Raw genomic sequence first — 19,522 nt, 5'->3', positions numbered from 1 at the left:
ACTCCTTCTGGGGCCCAGTTTATGTTGGCGTGCCGAGTAAAATGGAGCCAACAGAGACAGAGCGGGGAGAAAAAACAACATAATGTAACAATTTATCTGCACATATTTCCCAGATTTGATGTCCAAACACTCTGTTGCAGCGTTCCCAAGTATGTTGTATCTATAGCAATGAGGCATGAATATTCAGCTAGCGGCCTGCCTAAGTGTGCATTTTGGGTGCGTAATGACCAACCACTCTGCGTTCGAGTTCAGCCAAGTAACTCCTCACAATGCGGTGGTCAGAATGACTAATGGAGGTTTGAATATCTGAACTCGCTTTGTGGAGTCGCACAGGAAGATAAAAGAGAAAAACAATAACGAGAAAGTTGAGGAGAAGCGTCTGTTTTCACTTAGGTCCCCTGCGCGCCACAAACCTTCCCATTGTTGCCTGAAGGAGGCTGGCTGCGAGCGTGGCCTCAAATCATAAAAAGAAGCTGTAATTAGCTAAGTGACAATTGAGTCCGTAATAAAAGAAGGGCAGTCTGGAAGTGAACCCGAACTGTTAGCTTTCTTTCACTCTCATAAACTGACCAGAGCGTTTTGTTTAGCATGCCGTTCTCACTGTAAAACCAGCCCCGGAGTGTGTGTGTGTGTGTGTGTGTGGTGGGGCAAGCTGTACATCCCGTTCCGGATGCCCGGGTCAGTGACTAACTTACCCTGAATCGCAGCATCTGCCATGCTGACTGTGCCGTTTTCTGCCATCTCAGGCATGTCAAAAAAGCTCTGACATTTGACCAGAGCGATTTCGTTGGGATCTCAAACATCTTGACATCCGTAAGACAAGTGCTTCTATGCGAAAGCCAAGCCCAGAAGCTAGGCTTGACTTGCTGTTGATTCAGATGTTCTTGTAAACACAGCAGTGCGGTGCAAAAAAGTGCTGGCCTGTCAGAATTCTTTCCTTGCCTTTTGTGAAGGGCAATAGCACTGCTGCCAGTGGGAGGAATCTAGTCAGGATGAGCTCGGCTGCATTAATGGGGCTTTGTTTGTTGTTTTACTCACCCTGGCTTTTCTGAGATGCACACTTCTGTACAAAAAACATTCCTTGGACTCGTTGTGTGCTTTGTTCACACTTGCAAAAACAAACGGCATGGTTAATACTTCCAGTAACAAGGGTATCAAGATGGGTTCAACAGTTTAACAACCCTGAGGAAACTTTAAACCTAAATAAAACCATGACGTCTAATGTACACAATTACTAGAATGGCTCTAAATGCAACAAGATTCACAATACCGGTCTTAGCATTGGTTTAATATGACCAATTGCAAAATTAGGTTTCATTCTCTTCAATCTTGTCCATACTACAGAACACTAACCACCCTGCTATCTATCTATCGATCTATCGATCTATCGATCTATCTATCTATCTATCTATCTATCTATCTATCTCTTTTTTCAGCAAGGAGTATTAAACTGATCAAGTGACAGTAGAGACATTTACATTATTACACAATTAATTCAAATAAATACTGATTCTCTTTTGAACTTTCTATTCATCAAAAAATGCTGGGCAAAAAAATCAAAGTTTCCACAAAAAAAAAAAAACATTAAGCAGCACAACTTTAAAAAAGATAATAATAATTAGTTTCTTGAGAAGCAAATCAGCATATTAAAATGATTTCTGTAGGATCATGTGACACTGAAGACTGGAGTAATGATGCTTTCATGAGTAATGAAATTCAGCTTTGCATCACAGGAATAAGTTAAATTTTACAATATATTAAAATGGAAAACAGTTGTTTTTAATTGTAATAAAATCTCACAATATGACTATTTTTACTGCATTTTAATCAAATAAATGCAATCCTGGTAAGCATTAGAGACTTTCTAAAACTTTGAATAGTATGTATAAACACATTTATAAAGTTCTTTGTACACAGTTTTAGGTCACACACACACACACACGTAGCTCTAACCCCGGGCTCTTAATAAGTGGTCTAGCATTAGTGATCTTTACCAAACAGATTAAATCTACACAGTCAAAGTGTGCTGGTTTGCGTCTGGGTGATGTTAATGGGACTATAGTGATGATAGAGCGGCAGCCCTTTAATTTTTCAAACTCAGGGAGAGGGTAGGTTCAAACTCAGGAAGGTTCATCTGGAGGCTGCGCTGCTAAAGAAGGAAACTTGTAGTGCATGGTCACTGCAGTGCATTCGTTCATGCTCTTTCAAACATGTGCAAGCAGTTCTGCCCATTTAAATCCAATTACGATCTCAACCGGTCGTCATGGGAACCACCTGTGATAAACACCCCGGCACATAATGGCCCCAAACTATTTCCCAAATTATAGGCGCCCTCAATCAACACAATGAATTAGGTCTTCTCTGCTTCTGTAGACAGGGATACTCTATCTATGCGCTCTTTCTCCTGAGACACATCTTGGCCGAGTCCAGAATGCAGATCACTCTGAAGACTTGAATGAAGTACAAATGCACGCATTTCGCATTATGCATGTTAGCAATTACAGGTCTTGTGAACTGAAACGCAGATTGAGTATTTGAACAGAATATCTTCCTTTGCCGTTTCCGAAAGAGCCGTCATAAAATATCTTAAAGCCGCATGCGAAAGGTCCTGCAGCTATTATGTTTTATAAAGTCAACAAGAAATTGCATTAGCAACTAATTTTACTTTCATTATTTGGAATATTTTAGAATAAGCCCTCTACTTAAGATTGGAAATTGGCAGTTGAAACTCTACAAGAATGAAAAAAAAAAAAAAATTAAAGATGGCTTCGTGAATTCAGCCGAGGTGGCGCATGTTATGATACTTTGATTATACATTACAAAGATAAAAAAAAACAAAAAAAACTTTGTATTAACTTACCAATGCATATCAATGAAACATGCATTAAAAGACTTGGAAATGAAACTTTAGCATAAGTTATGCCGGGAAGACTCAATTGTTACGTCACTTATTACCTTCTCATCTATCCAATAGTGTTCTAATACTTGTAGTATAAAAGATCGGTACTTACACATGTCTGAGTCCCCACCACCACCAGGATGGTCCCTTTCCCTATCCTCCCCACCACCACCAGGATGGTCCCTTCCCCTGCATCCTCCCCACCACCACCAGGATGGTCCCTTCCCCTCCATCCTCCCCACCACCACCAGGATGGTCCCTTCCCCTCCATCCTCCCCACCACCACCAGGATGGTCCCTTCCCCTGCATCCTCCCCACCACCACCAGGATGGTCCCTTCCCCTGCATCCTCCCCACCACCACCAAGATGGTCCCTTCCCCTCCATCCTCCCCACCACCACCAGGATGGTCCCTTCCCGTCCATCCTCCCCACCACCACCAGGATGGTCCCTTCCCATACCTCCCAGGGGGTCGGCTGCGCCCCTGCCTTCGTCTTCAGGCAGGAAATGCAGATTCCGGACCCTCGGATTGCGAGCTACGGACAGGGCCTACGCCAAAGAACTTTATATAATAATAGTTGCATGCTGGGCTGTTAATAAATGCATACTTGTTAAGTTATTTTGCCTCCCGAGTCTTTCTGGTAGAACTACGTACTAAAAACTAATGCTGCCACATGCATTAAAAGACTTGGAACTACGTACTAAAAACGAATGCTGCCACGTGGTATCGGAATTATGCTAAATACTAGTTTCCTAGTTAAAAAATGGACATGAATGACTTCAGAAGTGGGAAGTAGGAAATTTCCGATAGCACGTGAAGGCAGCATTAAAAGGTCAAAAAAGTAATTTCATGTTGACCTTAATGTATCTCTAAGCATCTGACATGTTAGTGAGCTTTTAAATCAATCGTCATTACAACTTCCCTGCAGATTTTCTCTTACTTTCATCAACAGCCTTGTAAGACATTTTATCAACATCATTTACGCAGGGTAACATGAAATCAATAACGAAATAATGATAGTAATTATCCTGCCTCTAGCTAAGCTTATTAATAGAGTTATGAGGATTCAGCGTCAAATAATCAATGAAACTGCAGTGAAGAGGCGAAAAAGTCAGAACTTGAACACAGCAGTACAAACCTAATCTAAAACAATCTCTGTGCAGTGCAGATTTGTCTTATCATACTCAATATTGAAAACATCTGGTACTTCTATTAGGAAACAGCACATATTTTTTAGGTTAATTTTTAACAATCAGGCTTTTCTAAATGAATCAATAGTTTACTCTAGGCTAGTCAGTGACCTATGATTCTCTCTGGTGGGTCTATGGAGGCGTGCGTGAGTGACACTGGGCTGCTCTACACCAATAGCATAAGACGCTAGCAGAATCCCCACAGTCCAACAGTCACAGCAGTGCAGCTTCAGGAACACTGGGTGGCTCTGTGGGCCCCACACCACGACAGAGATTTACTCACGCTACAGACCTGCCTCATCTCCCCCATAAATACAGCAAACTGTGTTCCCACAGGCCACCATTTCTCTGAATCAACCTGTCATCCAGACCACCAGATCTCAAGCGCCTGAGTGAGGCACAAACAGTGTCCAGGGAGAGGATATGACTCCACAACATGCTGTGAAAGTGGGAAAAGTATAACGAGACTATAAGTCAACAGCCTTCGGTGAAAACTCAATGACTTTTTTACCTCTCGGATTCAACAATCTGACCATAAATTTCTACGGTTTCACAACTGCCACTGGATTTTGCATGGTCTTCACAGATTGTACTTTTTATAAACCACAGAGGAAACTAAACAAACTTATTTCACATAACCTTGTGCCAACAATGTGAAAAGGAGGCCTTAAGTGTATCTAAATTTACTAACTAACCATTCCCCCTATCGTGCATATTTTCCTTTATTTGGATGCTAAATTGCTTACACATGTAATGGGATATTTCGGTGCACAGCACACAACATACATATAAACCTCTCGTCCAATAAAATATACTGCCAGCAGATTTCTAGATTTTGCCTACAGCTGCAAACTACACATTGTGGTGTAGGAGAGAATCTGGCAGCTGACTGAACCTGAACATCTGCATACAGAAGATATTCATGCTCACATCTTTCAATAGTACAAAAAAAGTTGACTTACTGGTAGCAATTTATGGGCAGGTATGTATTTGATCCTGAAGATGTGTGCTTTCATATTTGAACAGTTACAACTTAAATGTCAGTAACAAGACACATTTCTGACCTGAACTTAAATACAAGTCACATTCTTGACAAAGACAAATATCTTAAACCAAACCAGCCTAAGCAGGTTTGCTAGTCTCCCAGCCTGGTCAGACCAGTTTGCTGACTAGTTTTAGGGGGGATTTGGGCACTTTTCAACTGGTCAGGCAAGGAAACCTGCTTAAACCAGCTAAAACCAGCACACAAGCTTAAGTTGGGCTTTCTTTCTGTGAGCTTAAACATTTTATCTAGGGCTGGGAATCGATTAAAAAAAATTAACTAATTAATTGCACAATTTGCTGTAATTAATTGCAATTAATTGCATTTCCTCCAAGCTTGTAATCATCAATAATTAAACTTAGAATCACCGCAAAAAAAAAGAACAGAAAATAGCCCTATATTAAAATAATATTAAACATCAATATATCAATGTATTATTCTTTTTCAATAATCAATCAACATAATCAATTTAAGATTTGTTTTTCAATTTTTTCTTTTACTAATTATAAAAATAAATGTGATCAGAGCAGGTAATTTTAAAGGAATAGTTCACCCAAAAATAAAAATTCTGTCATCATTTACTCTTCCTCAAGATGTTCCAAACCTGTATGACTTTCTTTATTCTGCTGAACACAAAAGAAGATATTTTGAAGAAAGTCGGTAACCAAACGACTGATGGAGCCCATTGACTTCCATAGTAGGAAAAAAAAATACTATGGAAGTCAATGGGGACCAGCAACTGTTTAATTACCAACCTTCTTTAAAATATCTTCTTTTGTGTTTAGCAGAAGAAAGGAAATCATACTCCAGGTTTGGAACAACTTGAGCGAGAGTAAATGACAGAATTTTCATTTTTGGGTGAACTATCCCTTTAACATTGTTGCCCAGCAATACTATACCAGCTCAGCAAACAGAAGTCTACAGAGAAAGTTCACCTTATTTGAGCGGACTTTGCTTTTCCAGTGCGTGATCGGTACATGATTGGAGCGTTTGGGCCGTGAACGACAGAGCAGAACATGCAGCGCAAACACGGAGTCGAACATTGAGCAGAGAGCGCAGCGCGCCGACACCTATGGCCCACACACACACACACACACACACGGAACGGAGAGTGCGGCCGCGCACACGGAGGGGAAAAGACCCGCTCTCATGAAAGCTGCGCGAGAATGAAACCCGATCCCCATATTTTCGGCTTTTCAATAGCAGCCGCAACAGGAAATCATTAAAACGAGGCAAAAAAAAAAGTGCTGCGTTTTTTTTTTTTAACGCGTTAAACATCTCAAATTAATCGCAAAGATTAACGCGTTAATTCCCCCAGCCCTAATTTTATCTAAACAATTTAGTTTCACTGTTTATTTCACACTTTCAATACCTGCCATTCTCTCAGTCTCTGTAGCAGTTTTACGAAACAAAGCTATGAAACTAAATTCCTTCACCAAAACAGTGTAAACAGGTTTATTTATTCATTCATCCTGTCAGCAGAAAGAGAAAGTGCTGCGTGGGCAGTGCCTTAGGCAGATGTCCGCTTTGGTTTTTGTCTGACCCACGTGTACACGGTTTCCTCGAGGCTGACAAGGTTAAGAAGCTACCGGCAAATGCCACTGCCTACATCTAAGAACAGCACAGCAGGTCATTAACATTTCTCTGGTAGGAACTTGGTGGAGAATATTAGCTTCCTCTGAGTGATCTGCCTTTGGGGGGTTAGCTCACCCATATCCCACTACCAGGACTAAACTGTGAATTTCAAAGTTCCCCGGTGTACATCAATCAGCTCACGACCCTGGGAAGCCAGTACAATTCAAGAAAAAAAAAAAGTTAAGCTTTTCGTTGAGCTTTCTGTATATAGTTGGCTTTCTGTCAGGACTCCAAAGTCTTTGTAGCTTGTATTTATCTAAATATGTCTTTGGAGTAAATCACAAAGCTGTCTAGCTTTTTGAAACTGGCTGAGCGCAGCCCTATTTTGGAAGACGCTTGGCTGGATTCAGAGAGGGTTCATTTCTCTGAAAACAATCAGTAGGCCACTTCTGAAAGCCCTGAGCCAGAGCTCTATGGTTTATGTACTTGGGGCATGTTGAATTATTAGCCAGCTATTGTGGGTAGACAAAACTTGCATTGCTTTACACAGCAATATAATGACATGGAGTTTCAGTATTATCCCTTATTACTTGATAATCATCATTTATACAGCAGCAGAACCCAACTGCTTGTTTTTATTACAGCTTTTCTGGACCCAAATATTTCAAGGAATAGTTCACCCAAAAATGAAAATTCTGTCATTATTTACACACCCTCATGTCAGTTCTGGCCAGTCATTATAATGAAAGTGAATGAGGGTTGGGACTGTCAAGCTCCAAAATGACAAAAAGCACAGTAAAAGTAGTTCTGAATCATGCACTATATTTCCAGTCTTCTAAAGACATACAATAGTTATGAGGAAGAACATACTGAAACTACATCCTTGCTCTCAGTTCATAAGCATTTAAGAGAGTTCATGAGAGAAATTGTGATTTAAGAACACCATTTTTTATTCAAATCTTTTCAAAGAATCAGTTCACGTTCCAAAACCGAATCATTCAGTAAGTGAGTTTATCAAACTTTGTCAAACTGTCAAAAAATTATTTAGTTTTGGGTCTCAACAGTTAACAGGCCACTGGAAAGGAAGATTTTTAGTGAATAAATTTCAATTGGTTTGTCACACAAAGCTGACTACGGCAGAGTTTGAATATATCGCATATTGTCCTTTCATGCTGTTTCACTGACTTTTTATGGTTTAAAAGCAGTTGTCATTCTTTATAAAGTGCAACCAGCGCGTTCTACAAAAAATGCTCCTTTTGTGATCCACAAGAGAAAGAATATCATGCAGGTTTAGAATGATATTCCAAGGTAAAGCTGCAGAGTCCAGGGTAAATAAGTCATTAACCAATCACTTAACTGTGCCGTAAAATGTCATTACAAGGCTTTAAAAGCACAGTACACTTTGCAAAATAACTGCAATTATTTTAAATCATGCTATGGAGAGCTCATTAAGGGAACCACTGAGCTAAATAGCTTCAGAGAGGCTGCAGACTTCAGGAGTCATGTTTGAGAGTCAGTCTGGAGCTGAAAGATGGTTTGTATTTGCAAGGCTGAGGAGGCCAAACCCCTCAAAACACGCGGGGAGAAAACTCGATGTGAGGGAGAACGATTTGTTTCTGATAAATAAAAGAAAACAAACGCTCAAAAGGAACATAAACCTGTCAGGGAAAGGAGAAAAACAAAAGACGTACTTTGTGACGCAAAATCTAGGGAGGGTAAAATCCAACCTTGACACTCCAATCAGGCTCGAGATTCAATCAATCTATGTAGTTATGAAAGGCCATCGCCGCTGTTTGGTGGTCATTTCATGCTGGCTAACTGCTCGCCTCTGCCGGGATAATTGTACCCGGAAGATTAAAGAGGGAAAGTTTAAAATTGGCTGAGGGGAAGGGGACATAAGACAAGATGATGCATTCTGCTTTCCTATTCCTCTTAATGCACCAATCACATGCAACCTGAGCTTTGGGTAATGGCAGGGAGTGACTGAGTCTCATGGGTATCACTGACCGAAATATCCTACATTACCAGCGCAGAGTCCTGTCTCAGAACAGGAACTGAAGTTAATATAGGGGCCCATTTAGCTGCACCGTTAATAAATAGGAGCAGGCATGTTCGGGACTGCCTTCTAATTCGTCATTCGCTCTTCAATATTCGGTTTCAACGGCTAGACAGAAAGATCTAGCCTTCTAAGAACAGGGCAAGGGTGGAAGAACATCTAGAAACCTGACCAAACCCCCGGATAAAGGGTGTATAAGTACGCTTGCATTGAGTATGAGGTACGTTTCTGAGTCCACACAGTGAAATCTGTAACTGTAACCACAATCTTTCCAGGCTGCAGAGAGTGCTGACCACAAAGGGCCTCCGGCAGTCATTACCGCACACGTCTCTGCAGGGCTTTTCCCCCACGACCCACAGACCGGTCTTTCTCTGTCTTCGTCGGCCAACGGCTACCATCCTCTCTTTTCCCTTCCTTATTCATCCGCCACGCCCTCTGCTCCCATTTCATTCCACTCCGTCCTCAGTCTTACTCAGCGTTAAAACTTGCTCCTTACCTTTCCCTGACCCCTGTCAGCGTTCCCAGTCCTGCTGGCCACGGTCAGCCCCAGCCTCGCTCCGCCTAACCCTTCCTGCGTGCGCCACGGTCGGCTTGCTTTCCCCAGCTGGCCGGGCTTGAGGTTTTTTAATGGGAAGGTTACGGGTGAGGCCGTTCATATCGCACTAACATCAACCAGCGTAGCGAACCCTGACAAGGCAAGGTTACAAGCCCTGCCATAAACCACTCCCGCCCTAAACAACTTTCATTAGGCATACTCCCGTTTACATTTAGCAAATGTTAAAACAAGAGGGAGCAAATATGCTGTACTTTAGATTTGCTGTTGGAAAGAAGAATAATATGTCCTAAGTCCACTGACAGTTCCTCAATGGATAAAAATACAGACAAGTTTCAAATTAATATTTGTAATATCATTAATGCATTCATGTTTTCATGAAACTAAGGACACAAGATATATTTATCTTATCATTTTATTTTTATTTTTAGACAAACTTTATTTTATTATCGTTATCAGCCATGATCGATTATAAAATAATTATTAGTTTGTCGGTATCAGTCAGAATATTAACACTGGAGTATTCTTCCATGAAACTGCAGGAATTGGTGTGGAAATTAGACTGTAATTTCCAATGCTAGTCCCCATAATGCCTTTTAATATCAAGCTATAAAATGCATGTTCTATTAGTTGGCTGTAAAAAAGATTTGTAGTCTTGACTGCTGTGACCAACCATGTGCCATACAGTATATCAGCAAATGTAGTAGCTTATGAATGACGAGCAAAGACACTCGTGTGTTGTAATATTTCAAACCAGGGAAACTATTACATAAAAAGCTTCAAATGCCAGCATCAGGGCCAACCAATCTAATCGTCTCTGCCTCATGGAAACATTTGAGAAACACAAAGCTGCTTGCAGAACTTAATGGTGCTCTAGAGTGACTACCGTGTCACAATCGGCTTCAAATAAACACTTGTAAAGCTTAACCTTTGCTCCGGCACGGGCCTGACCTGATCGCGCTAGTTTCATTGACGACTCTAAATTCATAAATGAAGTATTCCCCGACGGCTAAGCCAAAACATGTCCCTGATTCAAAGCAGAGCAGGAAAATATTCAGAATAAGAATTTCGTTTATCCAAGAAAAATATTCCCTCCAGCACACCTTCTCCTCTCCATAAAGAGCACGGGGAGAGGTTGTGTCACATTAAGCTTGGCTGGGACTCCTGGTCCATCTGAAAGAATCACATCTGGACAGGCTGAAGGAATAACACAGAATATTCCTGCACTGACAGCGTCCTTTAAACAGTGTTTGGGAAAGTCAAATATTTAAGCAAGATCCTTTCCAGTACAATGATCAAAATTCAAACAGTGGGAAGTTTGACCGCAAGCTTTTCCAGGCACTGATATCAAAGGGAAGCGATGACTTACAGGCGGCCCAACTTGGGTGTGGATTGGAACAGCAGCTCCGGCAGGACCTGCAGCCGGTTCCGGTTCAGGCGGCTGTGAGGAAGAGAGGACAGGAGAAGGGCAAGAGTTAGTGTGGTCAAAACGTCAGGAGGTAAGAAACGAAACGTAAGACACTGTGAGAATGACCTTATGCAGAGCACAGATCAGTGGGTATGTGTTTGTGTAGTTAGATTATCCAAGGCAAAAAGAGAGAGCGAAAACCAAACAAAGATGGAAAGGTTGTTTGACTTGCACATCGACATGCAGGCATCTGAATACCTAGATGGATGAGACAACAAGGCAAACACAAACGACACACGGACAGACCAATCCATCTTTCTGATTGAAGAAACAAGCCGGGTCAGCATTGCTATCAGGATAAGCAACATCACGACAGGCCAATAGCTACATCCTGGGGTCAGGAGTCACATCTGTGCAGGGGCTGATGGGAAATAAATGTACTTCCTCTGAAGATGGCCTAGGTTATCTCCAGTAGTGCTCTTTAAAGGCTATTATCACTCACATGAGCCTGGCCAGACGGACTGTGGGATTTGGTATGACCCTTATCACGGGAGAATGGGTTTTGATGATATGATGCAGGGTCATGGAGCAAACCAAAGGTATGTGGAGGAGAAACATTACTTTTTCTTTTTTCTTTTTGAGAATCTACAACCTCTATGACTTGGTTCCTGGCTGTAGTCTTCAAGTAGACTCATTCTACAAGCGAAGAGTTGACTTTCTCTTAGGGCATGTGTCCACCAAAGCGTTTTTAGCTAGCTGAAAATGCCAGGCACTCTGCAGCAAACGCCTAGCTGTGGGCGCTTAAGAGCGCTTCGGCAGTGCAGCGTTTTTTTGGTTTTAGTTTTTTTCAGTTGAGCTGGTTTGCTTGCTATGATCCGCGTAAGTGTTACTAATATCTCATTTCACAGATGTATTGTTTCTATATAAAAATGTTGATGTAAAGTATTTGCTCTGGCTCTTGTTTCGTCTGTTACCGTTGTACAAGCAGGATGTGGTGGTTGGTCGGTGTGGCATTTGTCCCGCCCCTCCTCCACTGCGTTTTGACGGCTGGCAAAAAATGGACAGTGATGAGCGTTGCGTTTTCCCCATAGTTGAACATTCTTCAACTCTCTGCAACCGGTAAAAAACGCACAGCGCTCAGAGCTCAGTGTGAAATAGACGCTCAGCTCCTCGTCACGCTGCTGGAGTTTTAAAAAACGTGGCGCTCATATGGCGTTAATTGGAAAAATATGCTAGCCTCTGGAAAAACCGCTTTGGTGGACACACGGCCTTAGTGAGCATCAACTACAGACAAATTCACAGCAACCATCATTCTGTCTGACTTGTATGGTATCTTACAATTGTGCTACACAAATCTGTGGGACAGTGACTACTGTAAAATTCTATCGATTTATTTAAAAATACATTAAAACTGCAATTCACAAATTCAAGAACTTTAACGTACATGTTGTATGACGAGCATGTCTTTGAGCATGTCTCAAATTTTTCATCAAATAAATGCAGCCTTGGTGAGCAAGAAACTTTCAAACACATAAAAACTAAAATTACCAACCCCAAACCTTTTAAAAAAGATGTGTAGACTCACATGTATTCAAGGTGTAAGTAAAATATGTTACTTTTTCACTTGATGGTTACACCACATAACATCATAAAAAAAAAAATCGTAAAAATTATGTAAAATTTAAGTTTTATTTTCTGACCGTTTCGGAGATAAATGCAGTAAATAAAAAAATAATAAAAGTTTACTTTTTTTTAACCATATAAAACAAAATGAAATACAAAGAGTACATTTCTAAGACCTTGGAACATGTTTTCTTTATCGTAGATACTCGATTTGTCATTGACCTTAGTTTGAGGGATCAATGGGACTGGTTACCTCAAAACTTGACCCTTTATAAACCATGGATTATAAATCTTATCTATTTTTTTGCACCAAAGTCACAACATGCTGCATGACATCCTTTCTGTTCTTTCTGTTTCAGTATCAGTATTTCTAAAGCACTTGCTCTTATAGTGGGGTCAAGCTATTTATATGTCTGCTGGGTTACAACAACAACAACAACAAAAAGTCACACTCGAGTGTCAGATGGAGGGAATGCATGTGGACACACTGGCCGTCTCGCCGCCGAGAGTGGGTCATTGAGTTAAATGCTGTGAAATTCCAAATACGAGTGATACATTGAGGAATGTAGTTCTTAAGACCCAGATAAACCAGACCCACAAAACCTCCACAGAGACAGATTCTTCAGAGGTGGTAAACAGACTGACAAACTTCGGTTCTCTTCATGAACGTTGCTGATTTTGACGTACATTCATCTCTAACACGTGGCGGCAGCTGCCAACAGACTCGGTTAAACACCGACAGACCCGTGCAAAAATTTACAAGGAATGAAACGCACTGAGACATTCACACATAAACAAACTCAAGGATGCTAACACAGGCAAGCTACAGTCCAGACATTCTTTGACCTTGTCCAACTGCAGTAATAGCTAGCATGTTTGGTCTGACCCAATGGTCAATTTCACTGGCAAGTGTTAAGATTCTCACCAGAAAAGAGCAAATGGCTGCGCTCCAGATGTCAGGGGGCAAACAAGCACGTAAAACCCACTGGACTTAAAAAGGGAAAGTTATGGAGGTCACCTCCAAATTCTCAAAGTTCCTTTCGCATTTGTGAAGATGTTTCAGATTAAAACCGACAAGGTCAATGTGTTGCTCATAAACAGCTACAAATTATTTTGTCCAAAACACACATACAGAAACATGTGGAATATGTATCTTGACAGCATGTGAGTTCAATCATTTCCTCTATTTTTATACTTACATTCTCTCAAGCTGTCGGAGTTCCTGAAATGCTCCTCTTTCGATCACACTTATTTGATTGTTCTCCAGATGTCTGTGGGGGAAAAAAAAGAACTTCATTATTCAATCAACTCCAGCGATTCAACTTCAACTGACATTGATTAGCCTCCCAGAGTGATTGAAATGACAGTTGAAAGAGGACTAGACTTCACAACATTGACTGATAAGCAAACTGCCTTTTTCTCATGAAAACCAGAGCAGATTTTTCTCTGATTTTATGAAGTGTGCGGTTGCCTCAGCAGACCCTCATTCGTGTCCAGCATGCCTGTGACAACGTTCCGGAGGGTATTTTCAGAGCTCTCCTCTACTCTGAAGACTTTGTCATATTTCAGGGCCCTTAAAATTTTCCAGATGCATTACAAAGACAGCACATCTCCATGGCTATTTCTTGTTTATATTTGAGTCTCTTTGAATTAGAACTAACATGCAGACACTCGCATAGAACGCACACAGCCACTAAATTATATTCGGCACCGGATAATACAAGCAATCCCCCAGAAAGAGAGACAACCCCCTGAAGCAAAAGACATCCTAAAGTGTCTCTAAAGTGGACTTCCGCTTTCTGGGCTTATGAATGATGTTTTTAAAGAAAATGTTTAGACAGGCAACTGTTTTTACAGCCATAGTCCATGTTTTGTCATATCATTCCTTCAGGAAAAGATGAGACACTTGGCTAAGGTCTTTTTTATGAAAACCACAGCTTTAAGGCACGATCCAGCATGGTGAGGCCAAAAACACAAGCGATCAGGGCTTAAGTTGATTTATTCGTAATAATTGCATTCTTTGCTGATAACAAACATATCATATAGTCTGCGTATAAAACATAAATCTAAGTCTGAGTAACAATCTGCCTTATTCTTACAAATAGGGGATCAACCCCACCATGGTTTATGTATTGGCATTAAACGTAATCCCTTTCGATCCTGACCAGATGGGTTTTGGTGTGTGCTGAAGAATAATAACAATTTTTTTCTTCATTTTTCAGCATCTCTCCCTGTTTCTGTTCTTTGTCTTTCTCATCTTTATAGAAATGTTTTGAAGTTTTGCATGGAAACATATGGGACACAGGCAAACACCTATGCTTTCACAGGGGCTGACAAGGAGAATAGAAGACCTCTCAATTGAAAGGGTGAAGCAAGACACATGGTATTGCTGGAATAGTCTTTGTTATTCTTGCCTTAAGCATTAACCAAGTGCTGGTTTATAGGCAGGACTCAGGTCAGTGCAGATGGCGCTTCCCTGAGGACTTTAGAATGGAAACAATCTATGACCCAAGGTAAGGTCAATCTTAAATTTCAAAGCTATTGTTCATTTATTATGAACAATTTACTTCATAATCAAATCAAAGTCAAATGGTATAAGCAACATGTAGACTCGTGTGGGGGGAAAACAAGATAAATGATTTCAAAGGACAAATTGCAGTGCAGCTGGCACTTCTCTGAGGAATTTCGAGTGGGAAAGTCTAAGTACCCCTCTTATGCTATTTTAAAGGTTCCTAATTTTGTTTTGGAGGTCTCCTAGAATATGTTTACATGCATCAAAGGACAAAAAAATACTTTTATTTTTTCATAATATACATTGCACATTACCTCATTTGACACCACTGATTCGGGAAAAAAATTTCGCAAAAGTTTCGTAGCGTCATGAAGCAGTGTTTCGAAATCACCCATCACTACTCGACCCTGTGCCCGTACTTGACTACGAATACTTGTATTTGTCTATGTGTCGCCCATCACTTGTTTGCTTGCTTGTAGCTGCAAATAGATAGATCTAAACCCTAGTCCTTCATTCAGAAATACATCACAATAGGGGAGAAGAGACTATCGCAACCTCGTTTCAGGATGACTTTAAAATATCAGATAATTTGGCGAAATTATGACAAGGCAAGGTTAGTTCAGGTTGTAAAATGTCATGTGGAGAGAACCCCCAAAAACATTTTGATATCTAAAAAACAAATAATTATGATATTTGTACAGTATTTTTAAAAAATCTTGAAAAATATTAAATTATAGTGCAGCTTAAACTTCTCTGAGGACTTTCACGTGGGAAAATGATATGTCACAGGGTGCATGTCGTGCATGAAGAGTGCATAGGTGTGATTGGAGGATTGTCCTGCGCTATCATACGGTGCATGTCTTCCAGAGAGATAAGGGGGTGCCGAGGCTGTTCACGGGTCCCAGGGAGAGGCTGCTTTTGGGGCATGGCATGGCCGTTAATCACAAGCCACCTTAATCTGCCTCTGTGCAGCCCGCCAGCCACTGCCTCTGCTTACGACTGCTCTCTTGGGCGTTTATTTTACTCCTCTTTTTTTCACTTGTTTATTTTTATCTCCATTCCTCTCTTTTTACGGGCTTTCATTCAGGAAGAAAACAGCACGGAGAAATACATGATTACAGTCATTAAGCTGCAAGAACACTTTCTCTAGAGGAACCCAACTCGCTAGATCACGACTGACCTGAGCCTCTACTAGCAGCCGTCCCGTCATTTTTTTATTTTAAAAGTTCACGTTTCTGGTATGGAATATATTGTTACATATTCTTCAAACTCAAGAACAGGTTTGAAGATTGACTGCATCTAAGGCAATGACTTCATGCGAGGTTCAGTCAAAGGGTCATGTTAAACGTGTCGGATTTACTCAGTTTAAATGTCAGTTTGTTTTATTATGACTTGTGCCGTAATCCTCCCGGCTTTCAGCCTCGAAACCTTTGATGGCTTTGACTGTAAAGACAACATGGAAGAGGAGGGGCACTTGGGAGTTAAAGGAAGGATTAACCATAAGAGCGAGAGATACAGAGTGACATCTTACAGCACGCGTAGGTTCTTGAGGCCAGAGAAGTCCACTTTGGTGATCCGGGTGATGTTATTCCTGTCCAGATCCCTGGAGAGAGAAAAAGGGGGGGAGGGTTAAAAAAGTTAAAAGCTTTTTATTTCACTTATGCTTTCAAACACGATTTTTCAAGTCTCAGCTCACAGCAGAGTCAGTAAACAGAGAATTTAAATACAGAGGCTCCCTGGCAGAGCCTCAACGGCCGACTCGCACCAGATGCCCGCGGGGCAACGCTGTTCAAAGCTGGCGTCTGCCAGCGAGCATTAGTACCATGCTGCGGGTTACTGAGTCTGAGAGGCCGACATCAGCTCCGCCACTCTGCCTCGCATTCACTGCGCTGGAGGCGACTCACTTTCAGCATGCTGCTATTGTTCTGCCTCGACTCTAAACGTTCCCATACACACACACGACGCACATGGCTCGGGATCACGTTAGTGTACACCTGCCCTTTTCTGTTCTGTCGTGTCTGTACGATAACTGTATACAATGCAATTATTTTCTTTCAATATGTTTATCTGCTTTTTCTTTTCCATGCAAAAAAAAAGACGACTAAAGGCTAAAAAAAAATGGCAGAGGAATGATATTTTGTTCTGTATGTAAGCAAAGCGAATGAAATGTGGGAATAAACTGCTTGAGAGAGACAGATTGCATGGAAACATTTTTGTTTGGAAAACGTCTCTTCTTGCATCTGAGTGAATTATATATGACCAAACTAAGTATTTTTCCACTCTAGTCAATATCTTATACTTTTCCCAGACTGTTGTTTTATCAGTTGTTTCAAGCTTGTCTAAAATTGTATACACTCACTGAAATGAGTATACATGCCTATGGATACGAACTGACTTCCTCTGTGAGCCACACAGCCACACTGAAAAGATTACCGTTGAGAAATATACAGTGATATAAGATGACACACGCATACACTTACACACTAACATCAGGCCGTCTCAGTGTGCTTCTCATAATATACATAAACATTTATAAATCTGATTTAAAGGCATATTGGATTTCAAAAGATTCCCCCAGAACCACAAAACGCACATCAAGCAGACTAATATGAGCCATATAGGAAACATATTACAGGGGACAGGCCATTTACAGACCATGGAGTCCAAAACATGATCCTCTTCTAGATGGCGGCAGCATTTTTGGGCATCAAATGTGAGTAGAAAAAGGATGTGGTCTAGATAGGCAGCACACTTGGTTTAGAAACAAGGCCCTCATCTGCTTTTAAAACCAAACATGACAGAATCTTTCACACTTACTTTTCAGCATAAAGATAAAGACATGTAAATTATCTAAAAAAAAAAATAAAGAAATGTTAAAGAAAAATGTTCCCACAAAAATGTTCCCAAATGTCCCAGAGTTGTCTAAACAACTGCTAATTATGCATGTTAAGAGTTTGAGAGTTCCCAGCATGCACTGCAGCATAAATAAATGATGAGATTACTGTAATAGGATTATTGCTTTACTGTTTGCTGACTTTATTTATCCTGTTGTTGTTTTTTTAACGTGTTCTGTTGTGTGGTAATGTAAAGAGCTTATTTCACTTAACAGGGTTGATGATTATCATCGTTCTTGAGGTAGATTACCATTCGAAAGTTCAGTATGATTGTTTTTCTTAAAGAAACATTATTTATTCAGCAATGACATATAATGAATCGAGCAAACAGCACAGTAAATATGTTTATATTATTGTTACAAAATATTTCTTTTTCAAATAGGCTAAGTGATGTTCTTTTGAGTTCCCCTTCGAGGGAACTCGCACTGCGTCGTCGTCGTGACGACACTATGGGAACGCCCCCAGCGTAACGCATCTGAAGCATGAATGAAATCTGTCCAATCCTGATTGGTGCTGCGTCATGACGTAGTAGATGACGGCATGCCCAGAAGATACAAAGGGACGCTGGCTCAAACACACGTTAGCTTTTTGCTCTTCAGCTAAAGCGCTCTGTGTTCTGTGAGTCTTATTTGGTGTTGTTTGTCCAAGTTTTCACAAGCATTATTATCAATGGCAAGCGAGCAGTTTAGAAGGTGTGTGCACCCGTGTCCACGTTTCATTTCGGGCACGGACACACACCTCATGTGTGTGCATTGTCTCGGCGTGCAGCACGCTAGAGCGGCTCTCGAGGGAGCCGCTTGTAGCGAGTGTGAGAAGCTGCCGCTGAGGGTATTGCGCTCGCGGCTTGCTATATTTGATCAGCTCGGCCAAGCTCGCGAGCCTCGTGGTTCTGGGCCCGCCGTTGCCGAGGCAGCGCGGCGCCGCAGATCATGGGGTTCCCAGATGGATCTTTCAGCGGGACATGGGACTGATTCGTCATCTTCCCAGTCCTCGTCTGAAGATTCTGACGCTCTCCCGCCTCGTGTGGAAGCCCGCGATGCGGCTTCTTCCCGCGAGGTGGAGGCACCGATGCTTCAGCTATCAGGCTCTGAGGGGTCAGATGCTGTGAGCATCGAGGCGGGTGTTATGGAGCCCCATCCACCGCTTCATACACCCGCTCAAGAAGAGCTGGTGGAGGTTTTGACCCGCGCTGTGGCCAAATTAAATATAAATTGGCCACAGGAAGAACCTGTAGTCCAGCCATCTAGTAAACTGGATGAGAGGTTCTTTAAGCGCCGGGCTCAGCCTCCACGCCGGGGCCTTCCGTTTTTTCCTGACTTGCACAATGAGTTGTGCAAGTCGTGGGAAAAACCTTATTCAGCCAGGCTCTCCAATCCCCCAGTGCTCGATTTCGCTAATGTACTGGGGGCGGCTGAGCACGGTTATGGGAAGATCCCTCGGGTAGAGGAAGCTCTCGCGAGCTATCTTTCTCCCGAGGCCGCATCTTCCCTGAAGGCCCCGGTATTGCCCACCAAGCCATGCCGAGAAACATCTTCTCTGGTGGGCAGAGCTTTTATGGCGGCCGGGCGGGCTGGTAGCTGCCTGCATACCATGGCGGTATTGCAGGCCTATCAAGCTGATCTCCTCAAAGAGAACCTGATGATATTTTGGAGCTGAGGAAGGCTACTGATTTATCTCTACGCATTACCAAAGAGACGGCCCGTGCAATCGGCCGCTCTATGGCTGGTCTGGTATGCGTAGAGAGACATCTCTGGCTAAATTTATCAGGGAT

The 19,522-nt window shown here is 41.7% G+C and overlaps 1 protein-coding gene across 1 annotated transcript in view; it reads right to left on the bottom strand.

Annotated features, from left to right (window-relative positions):
- slit3 (slit homolog 3) overlaps positions 1-19,522 on the bottom strand; it is a 173,499-nt gene that overhangs the window by 142,417 nt on the left and 11,560 nt on the right. Inside the window, exons 2-4 of the mRNA XM_082177377.1 lie at positions 16,389-16,460; positions 13,545-13,616; positions 10,684-10,755 (exon numbers count right to left, since the gene is read on the bottom strand). Of these exons, the coding sequence (XP_082033503.1) occupies positions 10,684-10,755; positions 13,545-13,616; positions 16,389-16,460 (216 nt within the window). The remainder of the gene's footprint in view (positions 1-10,683; positions 10,756-13,544; positions 13,617-16,388; positions 16,461-19,522) is intronic.

The sequence above is a fragment of the Leuciscus leuciscus genome (assembly GCF_965113295.1).
Source record: "Leuciscus leuciscus genome assembly, chromosome: 8".
Classification (NCBI taxonomy): domain Eukaryota; kingdom Metazoa; phylum Chordata; class Actinopteri; order Cypriniformes; family Leuciscidae; genus Leuciscus; species Leuciscus leuciscus.
Note: the sequence above shows the minus strand (reverse complement) of the source record. Positions and strands in the feature narration are given on the sequence as shown.